The 16,715-nt window shown below is 40.1% G+C and overlaps 1 protein-coding gene and 1 long non-coding RNA gene across 2 annotated transcripts; one reads left to right on the top strand and one right to left on the bottom strand.

Moving 5' to 3' along the window:
* The first annotated feature begins 3,995 nt into the window (after positions 1 to 3,995).
* On the top strand, positions 3,996 to 10,416 carry tmx1 (thioredoxin-related transmembrane protein 1). The gene is made up of 8 exons (XM_044143164.1): positions 3,996 to 4,244; positions 4,515 to 4,630; positions 6,001 to 6,046; positions 6,550 to 6,678; positions 6,876 to 6,921; positions 7,381 to 7,482; positions 7,572 to 7,638; positions 8,551 to 10,416. The coding sequence occupies exons 1-8, from the start codon at positions 4,036 to 4,038 to the stop codon at positions 8,760 to 8,762; spliced, it is 927 nt and encodes a 308-aa protein (XP_043999099.1). The 5' UTR covers positions 3,996 to 4,035; the 3' UTR covers positions 8,763 to 10,416.
* A 4,048-nt stretch (positions 10,417 to 14,464) lies between these two features.
* On the bottom strand, positions 14,465 to 16,323 carry LOC122846300. Its single transcript, XR_006373213.1, has 2 exons — positions 15,274 to 16,323; positions 14,465 to 15,006 (listed from the first exon to the last, which is right to left on the bottom strand). It is a non-coding gene; the product is annotated as an uncharacterized LOC122846300 (long non-coding RNA).
* Positions 16,324 to 16,715: the final 392 nt, after the last annotated feature.

Raw genomic sequence — 16,715 nt, 5'->3', positions numbered from 1 at the left:
AATTAGAGTCGTTAATATATAATCTATTTTAGACAAAACTATTCAATCACCGGAGCACCGGAGGTCACTTAACCCAGAAGTAAAGAGATTAGCCCATTTTTTCAACAAATACTGTTGCCCCCTGCTGGCCATTAGATAAAATGCAGCTTCAAGGAGGTGACGTTTACTTCACATATTGTGCCACCGCTGTGTGGTCAGTAGCATGAAAACATAAACTCAGATATACTACAGAATAAATCATAGATACTGTCCATGAATCAGATAATTATTGATACAAATCGAGAGTCTGCAGTCTGAATGCAGAAGCTCCTTCTTAAAGAAAAAAGACAACAATATCCAAACATATGCTCCATATGAAACAGAATGTGATAGACCTCAGAGATAACTTTCAGCTTCAGTGGTGTAGGTTACCTTTACTGTTGTTCTGTTATCATAGAAATAATCAACCCAAAAGAAACCCAACAGGCTGCAACGTCACCAATTGAGACTGGAATATATTATCCAGATCAATTTCTTAATCTATGGAACAACTTGTGCTGGAATGATGCTTTCCTATCAAGCAACCTAAAGGCGATTGGTATCAGAGTCACTGACTAATATAATGTCCTGTTTTCATGTAGGACTCCCAAAACTGTCTTATAGTCCATGTGAATTACTTTATCAAGCTAATGAGTCTTTTGTTTGTTTGTTTTCAAAAACAACAAAAGCTGTCAGCTGGTGCAGCTCCCTGTTTATCCATCATGTAACCTACTAATATGCCAAGACATACTTATCTGCAATCGTACTTAACTATAAAACAAGCTGATGTGCTGACAACTCATATCAAAACAGACAAGAAACATGCTAGTGCTAGACGGTAGGCTAGTGCCGCCAACAGTCTCCATTGGTGATGGTGTCCATCCATCCATTGATAGAAGGAGGGATGGAATGTGTGTCGATGGCCCAAAGATGCCAAGTGGTAGGATGATTGGAATATCAACATTAGTCCTGGACCTTCTTAGAGTGCAATCTTACATTCTGCACTCTTAGTATCAAAAGTGCATGCATTTTTCAGAATTTTCAATATTGTGACCCACAAAAACAATTGTCAAAAATAAACATTTGTAAAGCCCATAGTGCGCTGCAATCCTGAAACTGTGTGGCTGACATTTGATTGAATCGGAAAGGAAATCAGAATAATGCGTGAAAAAGGTAGAGCTAAAATTGGCTTTTTATGTATAAACTTGTGGTCACAGTGGCGAGATACCAAAAAACAAGAATGGTTTTTATACCACAGAGGGAAATATCTGTGATCTTCCCTTTCTCGAGCCGCATTCGAGAAATCGCCATGGAAACAATCAGTCTCTGATAAGGAGTTTAATCAATAGCAAATTAAATGTAAAATTAGAAGAATCTGGCAGATCTAAGTGAGTGTTTCCAGTTACATGAGCGAATCTAACATGAAAAAAAAATCACTATTAGTGAAAGAGGCACAACAGAACAATCGGGAGCATATTTAGTACACAGTAAGCACCTCCACACAGCAGGAAACCAAACAGAGCAGAAGAGTTTGATGGAACAACGCCAAACGGGATCTGCTTCTTATTTTTCCTCGTTGGTGCATTACGTTAAAGCAGAGACGTCAATGAGTGTTGGACAGGAAGAAGATCCCCCTTTTTTTTGTTTTCTTTCGCTGTAAGTGGAGCAGAGCTGATGGTTGGAGAGCGGGGGCCGTAGGTAGGTTCACAAAAGGATGTCATCTGGGAGGTATTTTTAGAGTGCGAGGCGCACTGATAACCGTCCGCCAGTGCAATCTGCCTCCAGGTTCCCGGCGATAATAACTGCTCTCATTCAGCACATTCACTCCGATTCACGGAGCAGGACTCACAGAAAAGAGTGTGTAGTTAAAGATATGAATATCTATATAGAACGCGTCTGCGTAATACGATATTCAGGTTTTTGAGTGGCGACACACTTGAGTGGTTTGAATGTCCTGTCAGTATTATCTCATGGATTGGATAAGATAAGATCTTATCCAATCTTATCCAAGATTGGATAAGATTTAACAGGGTGGCACTATTTGGCCAAAGTATCAATCAAGAGTAACTTTTTCATACATTAACTGTATGAAACAGCGCTTATGTTTTTGCAGAGGAAGTGCTTTAGAGAGGATAAAAAACAAACAAAACGCAAGCATTGAGTACGTAGAATTCAGATTATTACTTAGAAGCTTGACATTTCTGTTTGAAATAGCTTTTTTTGTTATTTGTTTTATGTAACATTCTACTTTTTTTGAGACACTGAATTTGGGTTTTTATTATATGTAAACCATTATCACTTAAATTGAAAGAATTAAAGTTTTGAAATGTTTTACTCTATGTACTGCGGTAGTTTGTTGGCTGACACAGCTACTACAAGGATGTACTCATAAAGTACTATTAACCCATTTAAAACAACAATTAATGCCAGATATTTTATCCAACTTATGGAAGCTCTAAAATAATTATTTTGACTTTTGGGAGCTAATTGAAGTTTTATAATAAAATAATAATGTGTCTACTATAAGCAATATTAATTTCATCTAGTGTGAAAGGTCACATGACCAGACCTCTTTACTTCCTGCCTGTAACGCTGGAGGTAAATGTTAGTCACAAACCTGTACAAGAGGAAGTCAGTAAAATACTTTAATAAACAAATATAAATAAAATATTTTTAACATATGCTCTTTCAAGTGTCTTCTACTGATATAAAGAAAATTGCATCCCTTCATTAATATTTTCATCACAAGAAGAGTGAATGTAAGCATGGCAACAATTGTTGCCGATAGCACAATACATAGACAGTATTATGCTGTGTGTCCATAGCTTTGCTGTTTAATCTATATGCCCTTCTGTTCCCACACAGCTTAAAACTATCAGATATTTTAGATCTTCCAGACCTGAAGGAAGCTCAAAATGATGTTTTCTACATCACTGTCATTCCCACAGTTGAAACCCTCCCCACCTACACCCTCCCCAAAAAGGCAATCCTTTACAAAGTGTGGTCTATTCACTGAATGACGACTATGAGATGACGCCACTCCTGAAACTAGTTCAGGACAGGGCCAAGGTGTACTGCTTGGTCTGGTGGAACAGGGACAATTTCCTCCCAGATGCAGATTTGTTCGTGCTAACATTTTCACCTGACCGTACCTCATTGATAAAATGACCAAATAAGGTCAAAGGTCACTTGACACATCGAGACAATGACATCTGCAGGCTGTGGCATTGAATTTTTATATATCTAAAATATTTCTGAACACTCCTGTAATCATTCTTTGTTATAATAAGTTATGCATGTCATATTTTTTCTTATTTTTCTCTATGTATAAAGAGGCCATATTTGTATGATTTAGACTATGCGGTTTCCCACCGGCAACAATTGTTGCCGAGTATGAAACCTACATTTTCACTAACATAACCAACATAAAATGTAATAATTCATAAATATCATGTGTTAGGGAGGTCCAAGGTTTGAAATGCATACACTTATTTTGCAGGACAAAATTTGGGATTAAATGGGTTCATTTTGATTTTATCATTGCTCCTTCATGTATTGGTATTAAGTTGATTTAATTTTTGGGTTTTTTGTCCACATTTTGAATAATATTGGCTGGCAAAATTTGTTTGTTTAAACATTTTAAGAACAAGGTTGTCAAACAAATATCGTTAGCTTTAAAACATGACATTTTTTAGCTTTTGAATATTATGTAGACAAGACCTACACCTGATGTTAATACATAAATTCAGGTGTAGAAATAATACAAAGTAGAATAACGAAGAAAATAAAAAAAATTAATACGATTAAGAAAACAAATGCGGTTATCTATCTATCTATCTATCTATCTATCTATCTATCTATCTATCTATCTATCTATCTATCTATCTATCTATCTATCTATCTATCTATCTATCTATCTATCTATCTATCTATCTATCTATCTATCTATCTATCTATCAGCTTGTTCTGACGTCACTACCGCTACCGAGAAGGCGCACACCGGAAGTGACTTGTGGAATGGACACTGCTCGTCGGCTAGCTAGCAGCATGAGTGGAATCACGTTGTTTTTATCGGGGGTAGCGGGTCTCCGCCCCTGGACATGTCATTTTCTCCTTCTGCTGACATTTTCATCGTCGCTGCCAGCCTCGGCCAAGCCCGACAGCCTCAAGGATGTGACGGACGGGGACTGGGAGAAGATAATGACCGGAGAATGGATGATTGAGTTGTCAGTGTCCCGCTAACAGGCTAACCAGCTAGTTTTTGCAGTTTCTGTTTTGAACTAAAACCCGAGTTCCCGCCGTTAGCTAAAGTAGCTTAAGATAAGTTTATGTCTATCATAATTTAGTCTCATAACGATACGAAAAAGTCAAGCTTTCTAAGCAAATATTCATAGCTAACCAGCCTTTTGGGGGGGATGCTAACTTGAGGGCTAATGATGTCGAGCAGCACGACGTGCAAGAGGAATTGAAAGCTTTTCAAATATTTCCTCCCGCAGCTACGCACCCTGGTGTCCTGCGTGCCAGCAGCTGCAGCCGGTGTGGAAAGAGTTCGCGGACTGGGGGGATGACATGGGCATCAACGTCGCCAAGGTGGATGTGACGGAACAACCTGGTAAGCAACCCCATGCTGGGCAACACTAATTAGTTCACGCATACTGCGACTATCTGAAACGCTCAAAACAAATCTGTCACAAAAGTTTAAAGCCTTATGTAAGGCTTATCATAAAGGCAACACATATATATTAGCTATTTTAGCCTATTATCAAAACGACTAAGTGCTTACATTCATGAGCATTCATGATTAAATTTTTATTTTCCCTGCAGTGCGTCCTGGAAGGAATGACGCACCACGTGACGACTCTCTTGTACGATGGCGCTTTAAGTCAACCTCCCGTTACAAAATGAGTGTTTTAGGTTTCGTTGCATTGGTAAAATTAAAGAAATGCAATAAAGAAATGCAATAAAGAAATCAGATTTATGATGTCATTTTTATTATAAAGATTCGACAGGGAAAGATATATTTCCTTTTGGAACTTGGAAAATCTAAATCTGCTCCCAAATGCAGTTTGTGTAATGATCACTCCTTGTAAATAATCCCTTGTAAGTGTGAGCGAAAACACAAAATGGAACGTATGTGCCTAAATGGCAGGATTGTGTTCTTACCGGTTTAATGTGACTTCTGTTTACGGACATGTATGATGTAACTTGAATCTTGACCCGGCAGCTAATTTAACATACCTTCCCTTGAAATGTCTTTCCACTGTACCATATTTTTCTATAAACCGCTGCTTTCCCCCCCACTTTGAACCATGCGGCTGGAGAAAACCGTTTCTGTTTTTTGTTTGTTTGTTTTCTTTTTTCAGTTCGTAGGTGCGGCTTACAGTAAGGTGTGCTCTATAGTCTGGAAAGTACGGTGCTCATTTTGTTATTAAACAACTTCTCGCTACAGAGCAAACCTTTAGGTAATCCTTCCCCATTGGCAATGAATGCAAACGATTCGGTCCAGGAATTGTAGAATCTCTCCTCGGATATTTTTCTCTTTTCCCCTTTGCTCGCCGTGGCTCACCACACAGCCGTCGGTTTGTTTACAACAGCCACCTGCCTCGCGCCCCGCCCAGCTGAAAAAAAGGGTTACAGGCTACGACACAAATCTTCGTTGACGGAAATGTGGAAATTTAATATTTATTCTACACATTTTTACAGCATTGGAAAACGTTAAGGATGACTGCGTCGTGTTTGTCCTCCTACAGAAACCATATCAAAACAAAATGGATATATTCCCACCCCCTTCTTTTTCAATCTTCAAACAGTTTTGAAAAAGCTCCAGAGAGCCATTGGCCGCATGCGGGTTGCCGACGCCGGGTTTAAACCCTAATCTGTAATGTGTTTTACTGGGAGAGATCTGACACAAGCTAATGCATTAATGTGAGGCTGCAACAAAAACAGTCCTTCCTGCTGACTGTCGTCTCTTTCCTCTGTAAGGTCTGAGTGGGCGTTTCATCATAACTTCACTTCCTACAATATACCAGTACGTATCTGCATGGTTTGTGGTTTCCATTGATTCCGCTTTTGTGTGTTTGTTGTTTTTTATTTTTTTTCCTCGGCAGCGCCTAAAGATAATTGCTGCAAACATATTTGAGTGCTGCACATACTCTCAGGCTTATGTTAGAATATCTCATTGTTATATAAAAAAAAAGCTGTTATTATAGGTGGGTTATTATTTTTAACAGGTGATATTTCTGTTTATTTGTGGTGTCCATTTGGTGATGTTGCTTTTAAAAGTTAAATAAAGATTTTTTTTGAACATCCTGCTGTTGCAGAAACAGCTTTAAAGTGTAAAAGTGTATTTACTGTTTGACGTTTGTGCCACAGAAACCACTATTATAAACATTAGAAATAACACTAGTCAAATAAATGGAAATTAAGATTATTTATTTTTATCAGGAGTTTGAGGGAAAACCTGAGCTCCGTCTAAAAGCCCCATTAATTTTGTCACTGATTGAGATTTATTTTTTTATTTTTTATTTTTAGCTGCAAGGACGGCGTTTTCCGCAAGTACCACGGCGCTCGTACCAAAGAAGATTTCCTCAGCTTCATCGACGAACAGAAATGGAAAAACACGGAGCCCGTTTCTTCGTGGTTCGGGCCGTCCTCATTTTTGTAAGTGTCTAAAAAAAAAAAAAAATACGTTTGCGTCCTTTCGTGTTTTGGAAATCTCAGAAAACGTCAGTGGATGTTCACTCTATTCTCGGCGCCCTGTTGTGGGCTTTAAAAAGCGACACACGAGCATGCAGATGTTTTTGTGACTGAGAGATCTGTGTGGAGTTACATGCTGCGTTCGCCTCCTCTTTTGACAGGATGAACTTGATGTCGGCTTTGTTCAAGCTCTCCATGTTCATCCGAGTAAGTAAATGGCCCACTCATTGATATTTGCAGACCGTCTTTTGAGAGGACTGTGGCTGCTTGTGATTGGTGTGTAATAAAAAGCGGATATGACAACAGAAGATGGAATCATTTCCAGCTTTTGCACTTAGAATAATGTTTTCTTTTTCTTGCTCTAGGTGAGGCTCATTCCCCTTGATTGCACATTGTCCTGCTTGTAAACCAGAGAGAGTTAAAAACCCATCCTAAGTATTTCTAGTGTTAAGCGCCCACTGATATGAAATCAAACTTCCTGTTCGCTGTTGATAAGTGTTCAAATTACAACATCCACAGTTTAAAAATGACACCATTTTGCTTCTCAGGCAAAATGTCTGCTGCTGAATATTTGTAATGAATGTGCTGCTGAAGCACTTTGTGTATCTTGAATATTCAGATCATTTCAAGGCTAAAAATATGTGAGAACCGTGTTTTGTTTCGCAGCATTGCCATAACTACATGATGGAGCAGCTGGGGATTCCTGTTTGGGGTTCATATGTCATCTTTGGCCTGGTCACCTTGTTGGCTGGCCTGACGTTGGGTCTAGTGAGTACTTCTGTGTCCCTCCACCAGTAAGTTGTGAATCAAACGTACCGTGAATAATTTGCATAATCTTAATGCTTTTGTCATTTTAGTTGCTAGTGTTCATCGCAGATTACGTCTTTCCTTCCCGACGATTTTCCTCACACGATTACTACCAGAGTGAGTTTTTGCATTAATATTTATGTCATGCTGTGACTCGTAGAAGTATTAATACTTTATGTTTCAATTTCAGATTTTGGTTTCAGAACTTGAATGTATACATTTTTTAAGAGTTTCAAGTGATAAATTATCAAATAATGCACATTTGTGAAGAGGAAGGAAAAGGATAAATCACAGAGAACCTGCTAAGCTTGGTGGTAGAGTGCAGTCCACCAGCAGCCGACTGTGTTTCACATCATAAAAACACAAACATAAAAACAACATATAGTCACCAACTGAGAAATCAGTCACAGACATTACATTTTGCCCAGTACCATCATCAATACACATCATATAGTCCAGTTAATGTTCCACTTATAATGGTTCAAAAGCCACTCTGAACAGGTGGGGGGTTTTAGCCCTGATTTAAAGGAACTCAGTGTTTCGGCTGTTTTGCAGTTTTCTGGAAGTTTGTTCCGGGCTTGTGGCGCAAAGAAGCTGAAGTTTTTGTGTTAAAAAATGTTAAAAGTTACAAAGATGCAGAGTTGCACAAACGGGCATCATAATTTTGAAATAAAAGCGTTTGGGGCCGACGGGATTGGACAGCATAATAGGTGCGTAACTTGTTATTGCTTTGACTATAAACCCAGCATAGTCTGTCTTAACAGTAACTGTTAGTGGTGTGTAAAAACCCTTTTGTAAAATAAACAAAACAACGCTTAGTTTGGCAGGTAGGCAAGTAAAGCCTGGTGGCCCGCCAGGCTCATGATACACTGGGGGGAAAACCCTGCATCAGTTTGAAATTGTAAGGTTACAAAATTTAAGGAGGTTCAAGGGGTTTGGATGCTTTTCAATCTCTCATGTAAGAAAAGGTTTTAGCGTAGCTTGTAGCTAGCTCAGAGCCTCCCTGACGTTGCTTGTGTGTTTCTGCAGAGAAACAGTTGATGGAGCAGTCCCGACTGATCCAAAATCAAGATGAGGACCAGGAGGCTGACGGCGAGGAGGACGAGGAGGAGGAGGAGGATGAAGACCAGGACAGGGCCTGGAGAAGGCAAAGGGAGTCTCCCGAGGGCCAGGGCTACCCCGACGAAGCCCTGAGGAAGAGAGCGGTGGCAAGCCGCGAGGAAGACGAGGAGGACAGCTAGAGAGTCGGCGCCGGGATTCCCGTTCTTCGTTCGATAAGAGCACAGTGGAGTCAGCCGGAGATGGAGGAGCTGTGGTCCTGAATAGCAGTATTAAGAAGAAGGGGTCCAAAATCTTCCCACCCCCCAACCCAAGACGCACCCCACTGCACTGCACTCCCCTCCCTCCTCTGTTAAAACCAGGGGACTTCTACCTCGGCTCTCTCCACCTGAGCAGCAGGCTCCAACTGGAACAACAAAAACTTTCCTCACACGTGTTTTTACGTGCGGCGTAGGTATGAAGTGCAGTACAGACGAATTTCGATTCGCTGTTTATGCTATGCATTGTTTTTCCAAAATAGTTGTTTTTTTCTTTGAATTCTAACAAGCTTTGGTCTGTAAATTTTACTCTACAAATGGGTCATTTTGTTCTGCACACATAAACACACACAAACATCATTTGACATTCTGCTGGTAGGCTAGTTTTAATCCTTAATACGTCAAATCTGGTTAGCTTCGTCATATTCACGTGAAAGTGCTGATGTTTAAAACGGCAACAATTGCCACAGGTTAAGTTGAGTTCAAATTAAACCCCTGGATGATTCACATGGATCTGGACTTTTTATGTGTGGCGAATGTCTTAAAGTAAACTAGATTTGGTTTAATATGAACGCAGCAACTCTCCAAAACACACTCGATGATCTGTGGCTGCAGCTTCCTTCCCAGTTCACGATTTAACGCTTTAATGATTAAAGTTTCGCTTACCGCGTTCCAGTGAAGACAGAATCGAGTTTAAAAAACAAAACAAAACATAAAAGCAGCACTTATGTAACTTAAAAGGAACCACGTGCAATAAAATGTATGAAGCCTTGGGTTTAAAAAAAAACACACAGGAAGTTATGAGGCAGGAACTCCTTTAACATAAGATGCTCAGTTGTCATGTAAGTTTGAGTTGCAGTGTATATATTTTACTGAAATCTTCACTATAAGCACATTCAGACTTTCTTTGGGAGGGAGGGAGAAAAAAAATATTTTACTCACTCCAAACGTAGTTCATGGTGTGTTCGTATTGCTTGGACATGGATTATGTTGCTGTCATTTTCTGTTCTGTTTTTTTTTTTTTTTTTTTTTTTTGCCGTTATGAATGTTTTCTTTAGGAACCTCCTAAATGTTCTGCTGACCTGCGGTTGAGGCAGCAGACTGTATGCATGCTGAAAGGCAATAAAAAAAAGGACAAAGTGAGGGTTAGACGAAGGTTAGGTTTTGGTTTGCAGTGCTGTACACAGCTGAGAGACTTTGTCTACTTAAGTTTTATTTATTTTTGTTTCGTTTTACCTTTTTCCAAAAATTCAAGCATCTGATTCAAAGCTACAAAAGTCACTTATTGCTAGAAAAAGGAGTGTCTGTCGTTTCACCTGCATTTTCACACACTTCCCATTGTTTTTCTAGGGCTTGTGATGAACTTCACGGACTATTGAAACACTTAAATATTTTTTATAATTTCTAAAAACGGATGCGTTCATTTGGAAATCCCTCAATTGGTCAGTTTTATTTGTTTGTTTGTTTTGTTTTCTGATCGCTATTTATGGCTTGTAGCATTTTCACTCTACTCCGGGCAGCTTCTGCTCTTCATTTCTTTGAATGAAAGTTTAACAATAAAAAATTTATTAAAAGAAAATTCTCATTTCTGTAAGCGGCTGACATAGCTGAGCGTTTCTTTGATTGGATTAATATAAAAACAGTTCATTGCACAAAGACGTCCTTAGCTCCAGTTTGAATTAACGTCTTGAAAAACGGTACCGTGTAGGAAAAAAAGTCAAGTGTTCAATTATCAAGTTTGGAGACTTAACGAACTGGCACACTGTGGATACATTTAAAAGCTCCTCTTTGGTGACTTCAGTCTGTCGTCATGTCTTGCATCTTGAATGACTGCTTGAGACAAAACTATAGCCTGAAATACAAAAATTCTGCCAGCATTGAGGGATACGTCATTTTCGCTCCAGTTCTGACCAGCATTTTTGCACCTCTTGTTTCTTTCTACATCTGTGTGAAAGGTCTTCTGTTTTCCCACACAGTCACATAGAAATATACTATTATTGCCCTAACCTTCTAATCATAATTTAAATTCATCAGCTTCAGTCCTCAGTTGATATAGAAAATACTCCCATTTCTGAAATTTAAACCACAAAAAAACCCACGATTTATAATTTCAACTTTCTTTTTTATTTTATACTTTGTACAATAATATTTGGGTTTTACGTTGGGCTTTAAATCTACTTAAAACTACACTTGATTGCAGTCATGCATTAAAAAAGCATATTTTTAAATGATTAAAATTACACCCTATATTTCAGGTCGTCAGGCAAAAATAATAAAAGACAATATTGTTTACAAAACATGGTAGGGAAAATCGTCGCCAGCAGATGTCACTCTTGTGTTGCTTTTGAGCAGTGTGGAAAGCTACACAGAGGTTTAACAGTAAAGGCAAATAAATGAACATCAGAAATTTGCATCGGTATGTGCGGTCATTGTGAAACTACGGTTCATATTTCCTCTTGATCTCAAGTGGGGGCTTCCCAATTTCTCTGCAGAACCTCCTCCTCCCTCTTGTGCAAAGTTATTCCCTTTGGAATATATAAAAAAAAAAGCCTGACGGTGGAGCTGATCTGTAATCAGCGCTGTAATTGCAGCTTGCTCTGCCTTCTGCACACGCTCCGTTTAGCGCGGGTTAAACTGTTACAGGAAGGGAAAGCGGGCGAAGGTGTTTGATGGGATTCCCCCGCTGCACTCCGCCAGCCTTTCTGCAGTTCCTGAGTGTTACACAAAGCAGCTAGGTCTGGCCTGTACATGAAAAAATTAAAAACAGCCATGCATTGGCAATGCTATCCACACGCGTTGTCGTGCAATGGTAACTGAAGGCAGATGGTTTTGCTGTTTGCTGTTTCTTTTTCTGTTCTTGTTCATTTAGCTCGCTTCGGTCCATTTAGATTTCTTTCATCCTTGCTGCCATTTCCTCCAGATCTTTGCGTAAAGCGCCAGCTTGGCAGTAGCGGGAGAGAAAGGCATGCTGGGTACAATGGCGCAACTAAGCCGTGAGGTGACATGCAAGGAGAGGAATGTCATGGAGTTTATTGCCCGTGAAGCCTTAGCTTCAGAGAACGGCATTGCGTGAGTCATTTAAACTCTAATTTAGTGCAAATGAAGACAGAAGAGAAAATGAACAGTGACATGAATTGTTTTGTGGCTTCCATGTTGTGAGATCTTACAGATCCGTTGGAGACCCGTTTTCTTGATTTATTCTCAGAACATGCCCAGAAGAAAAGATTTTTTGACCCTTTGTTTCGGTCATCTGTTCGGAGAGGTTTTGGGGTTGGCTTGAGACTTCTGAAAGAATTGACCTGGATTTAGATCCAGTGCTCATCTCCTCCAGTTGCCGGATTGTTAAACATGGTTGTGTGAATCCTGGGAATCGTCTTCATCGACCTCCAGTTCAATCTTCGCATTCGAAAATTGCCAATGCAAGAACGCCAACCTAGAAAATAGTCCTTCTTAAGAGGAAATACTGGACCTAGGTGATTGGTTTACCAGCTTGTCAGTGGCAATGTTCCCCAATCTGTCTGGAGAGGCTGTTAACCAACAAGTGAGAGAGATTACACACATCTACCTACCTAGAGTACTTACTGTGTGCCCACAATCTGCAAGATACTTACCAAATACTCTGTACCTCCACCTGTAATGTCACTCCAGGGACATCGTCCAACCTGAAAAGTCTTGACTCTAAAACAAACAAGATCTCTGTAGATGGTCTCAAATAGGCATCGCTAATACCAATATTTATTTTTCACATCGAAACTTGAGGGGTATAAAAACACATTTGGTACTTTACCTTGGTTTCCTCCGCTTTTCTTGCATTTGAGATACCGCCGTCACCAAAACTTACCAGACATTTCACTGGATGAGATGGTTCAGGCCATCTTCAAACAGCTAGAAGTTACCCAATTTTTGATGCTGTGGGACAAACGAGACTCTGAGGCTAAATCGTAAAAGGTTTACTCCACTCTTGGAGGAGTGGCGCCTGGTTTTACCTGCAGTGTCTGTCATCGTGATAGAAAATCTGTCTTTCTCTCCATTTGGAGAGGAGTATTCTTCTGTAGCAGCATTCACTGTTTAACAAAAGAACCACAGGGAATGCGGTGAGGCTTGAGCAAAGGCAGTGGGGGGAGTTATTGACGTATAAATTCTCTCAAAGACATTTCGTGCAGTAAGGTAGACCCGGGCCTTTAGAGTAACGACTCTCCTGCCGATCGGACAGACTGATGCTATTGCCGAACTCAACCATCGTAACTTTGAGTGGTAGCATAGTTGTAGTTCTTGGAGGGCAATACAGCAGAATACCAGAGAACAACAGTCCTTGTGTGAATGTGCGGCTGTGTAATATCTATTGATATCTCATGCATGGACACATTTTCAGGTTTTGACCCCAACATGTCCAGCTGTTCGCCTTCCACCAACCAGCTCTTCTTGACATCTGTCACCTACAGGTACTGTACTAACTTCAAAGCTTGGATGCGAGTTGGCTCAACTCATTTCTATAGAAGTCTCATTTTCTAACAACGTGGAAGCTACTAACTAAAGTTGTTCTGTGAAGACGTTGTTGATAACTCACCACATTATAGTGAGTTATCAACAACTCACAACAGTTGTGAGTTGTTGATAACTCACATTATGGTGCGTTATCACAACAACAGTTATTCAGCTTGGGCTTTTCTTTATCCATCGTCATTGACGACGACCTTGTTCGAACCTGAGGCATTTATTTTTCTCCCCATCTTTACCCGGTTTCCCAATTCAGCTGATTCATCGTACGAATTGTGTTGGCAGACTCATTTCGTGTCCAATCTTTTATTGATAATGGGATCCCAATTATGCAAGGCACTTAAAGCTATAATCTCACCAGGCAAAGGGTTGGCAGCCAACCTCTGGAGTTTTATGTGGTAAGAGGGTGGAGCTTTTCTCCAGCATGCAGCACGAGGAGGAAGCATTTGAGGATCCAGTTTTATTTATGAATTGAAATACATGGGCCTGCTGCCACAGGAGACTTTTTGCTTGACCACAAAAATCCATGAGAAAAATTCAGTTATGTGATCCAGCTTCTCTCTTGTTCTTTCTGGAAGACTGGACACCAGCGAGGTGGGAGTGCGAACGTTCAACAACGCCGCTCTTGTTCTCCGAGCTGCCGTGTCCCCTGCATGTCCTCTGTGTGGTTAGAGCATTGAAACCCAGAAGGAAGGTGAAGAGACAAGATTCCTCTGGGGCGATGATCTAATGGTTTGACTGAAATTTTGGTGGTTTGTGGGTTTTTTTTCTAGAAACAAACAAAATAAAAAATCTGGGCCAATAGAGGTAGTGGTGATTGTTTGTTTTCTCTCAGCTTTTCTATTGTAAACTGTTCAGACCATCGTTGTGACCCCGGCTAAGGGAAACAAAAAGTCACAAGCCACCGACTGCTGCTAAAATTTACTCTATTGTCATAAATCAGAAGACATACACCTAGAAATATAGACTTTGGGTGTAAACAAACTAGAGATGCAACAAGCAGAATTTGGTGACAGAATCCTGAGCTGTGGTTTTTGTAAATATTGGTTGCTCTACAAACTGTTTACGAGAAAAGCATAAAAACGTTTCTGTCTTTAGTGGTTGTTGATTATTTATATTAGGAGCAGAGGTGATGTTACACCCCCCAAAACAGGTTTTTAATAATGTTTCAGTACAAGGAAAAAAATAGATCCAAGAGTTGACATGTGAAACTAGCTTGGCGTCTCGCTAGCGATTAGCACAGTTAGCAAAGCTAGCCTTACTGAGTCCGTAACAGAGAAAGCTTGAAAGCTCAGAAAGATAAAACTGAGCAAATTCTGACTTCTTGTTACTCGCTTAAAAAGTCCCACTCTCTGGGGCGCAGTGGCAAAGCACGACCCACGAATGGAGGCCTTAGTTCTTGTGGCGGTGGTCGTAGGATCGGTGGTCGCAGGTTCGATCCCCAGCCTGGCAACATTCGCTGCATGTCTTCCGTCTCTCCATACCCTGGTTCCTGTCAGACTACTTTCAAATAAAACCTTAAAAGAAAAGTCTCTCTCGCAGCCGCAGTGAATATTTAGACGTCCGCAGCGTCTAAGACTGTTGCTGTTTGAGTTTCCCACCGGCAGGGCAGACGCAGAACGAAGCTGGAAGGAGTCCCATTCCGGTAACCGGGCAACGTCTCAGTTTATCACTGAAACGGAAATGATGAAAAAGGGTTGTCGCTCTCACGATGAATCTCTTCGACCCAAAGAGAATGTAAACAAGACTGCTACATACATCTAAACTCAAACAGTCCACTGTAAGCCTTACTGCCCAAACAAAAGCAAGGCTCATTTTGCATCCCTAAAGTTAAACACTCAGGTTGTAGTACAGTTCAGTATTTTGTCACCTATAGTTATTGTGGCTCTGACAACACAGGCAGATCCCACACTGCAACTGTACAATGATTACTGCTCACCTTCTCCTGAGTATTAGCAGTACGCGTACAACCAGCCATTTTGAACAGGTAATAAATCCTCACAAACAACCATCAGATGCTGCGGCGAGCGGCATCTGATGAATCGCAGCGACCCTGGTTCGCAGCCGCTGTGGTGCGGCCGGGAAAACTCAGAAAGACTCCATCCAACTGCCGGTCGCTAGGTCTGTTCAAAGCACAGATATAGTAACTGTTCTTTATATATATATATTTTAAAAAGTCACCAGGAATTTGTTGATTAGATGTAGTAACTTATTAGCAGCAACAACAACCAAAAGTATGGATTTTCCTAAAGAAAACTCAGGAAACGAGAGCAATGATTTCACCAAATTCCAAATAGTATGATTATATATCGTTTCTTTTTAAACTTTGCTCCATCCACTTCATGTTCAGTGAGAGCTTAGAGAAATTATTAAGGGCCAAACATCTTGTAAATGTAACCACACTCAGGATTGTCGAGTGTTTTTTTTTTTTTTTGTTTTTTTTTTAGTGTAACATTTTTGAAAGCTACATTAGCACCATGCAGCTAAACCCTCACAAGTAAAACACTGAACTGAATATACGGAGAAAAAAGCGAGACAAACATTTACAGCGATGTTTGATCCTTTAAGACTGGCTTATCTTTGGTGATGTACCTGTTGGAAGGGACTTGCTAATGAGAACCAGAGTGAGGCCGCCGGTCAGAATCCAAGCGAAAGTGGTATTTATCTGGCTATTGTGACCATTGTTGTGTTTTGGCACAAGTGGTCATTTGCTGATGCTACGTGGATATTTACAAACGTAGTGCATTTAAATCCCTGGGTATGGTGCTGGTTTATTAGGTATCCAGGTTAGGACTCACAGACATTTCTCCTGACCTCCTCCTCCTCCATGGATAAATAGACACACAAATAATCAGTTCATGGAGTGAAATCCAACCCTGGGGGCTTTCCTGTCACTATTTTAATCTTGAGTGGATATTATGTTGTGTATGGACACCTGGAGTTTGGTGTTTCAAATCTAACCTCATTTATCCTTTTTTTTGTTTTGTTTTTTGAAATAAAACTTTTAGAACTGTTTTTCTTGTATGCTTTTTTAAAAATGTTCCTGAATATCCTACATCTAATATACCAAATATATGTAGAATAAGGTGAAAATGCTTATTTTTGATAAGCACATTCAGGTAAATGTGATTTTTATGAACCGTGTTCAGCTACATCTCAGGTCACCTGCAATGCGTTTGTTTCACATGTGCAACGTAAAATCTGATTACGTAGTGACTAAATGTTTTTCCTCACTCAGCCCATCCATATTCACATCTATAAGCTGAAGTGTGTCACTTCTCTCCAGACCAGAAAATTACACGGTGGCTTGAGTAAAAATAAAGCAACACAAAGCTGCGTTGTTTCGTCTCTGTTTTCAGGAAAATGTGGTAAAAGTGGGAA

This window comes from Gambusia affinis, linkage group LG16 (genome assembly GCF_019740435.1).
Source record: "Gambusia affinis linkage group LG16, SWU_Gaff_1.0, whole genome shotgun sequence".
NCBI lineage: Eukaryota > Metazoa > Chordata > Actinopteri > Cyprinodontiformes > Poeciliidae > Gambusia > Gambusia affinis.
This window is presented reverse-complemented; position numbering and strand designations above follow the sequence as displayed.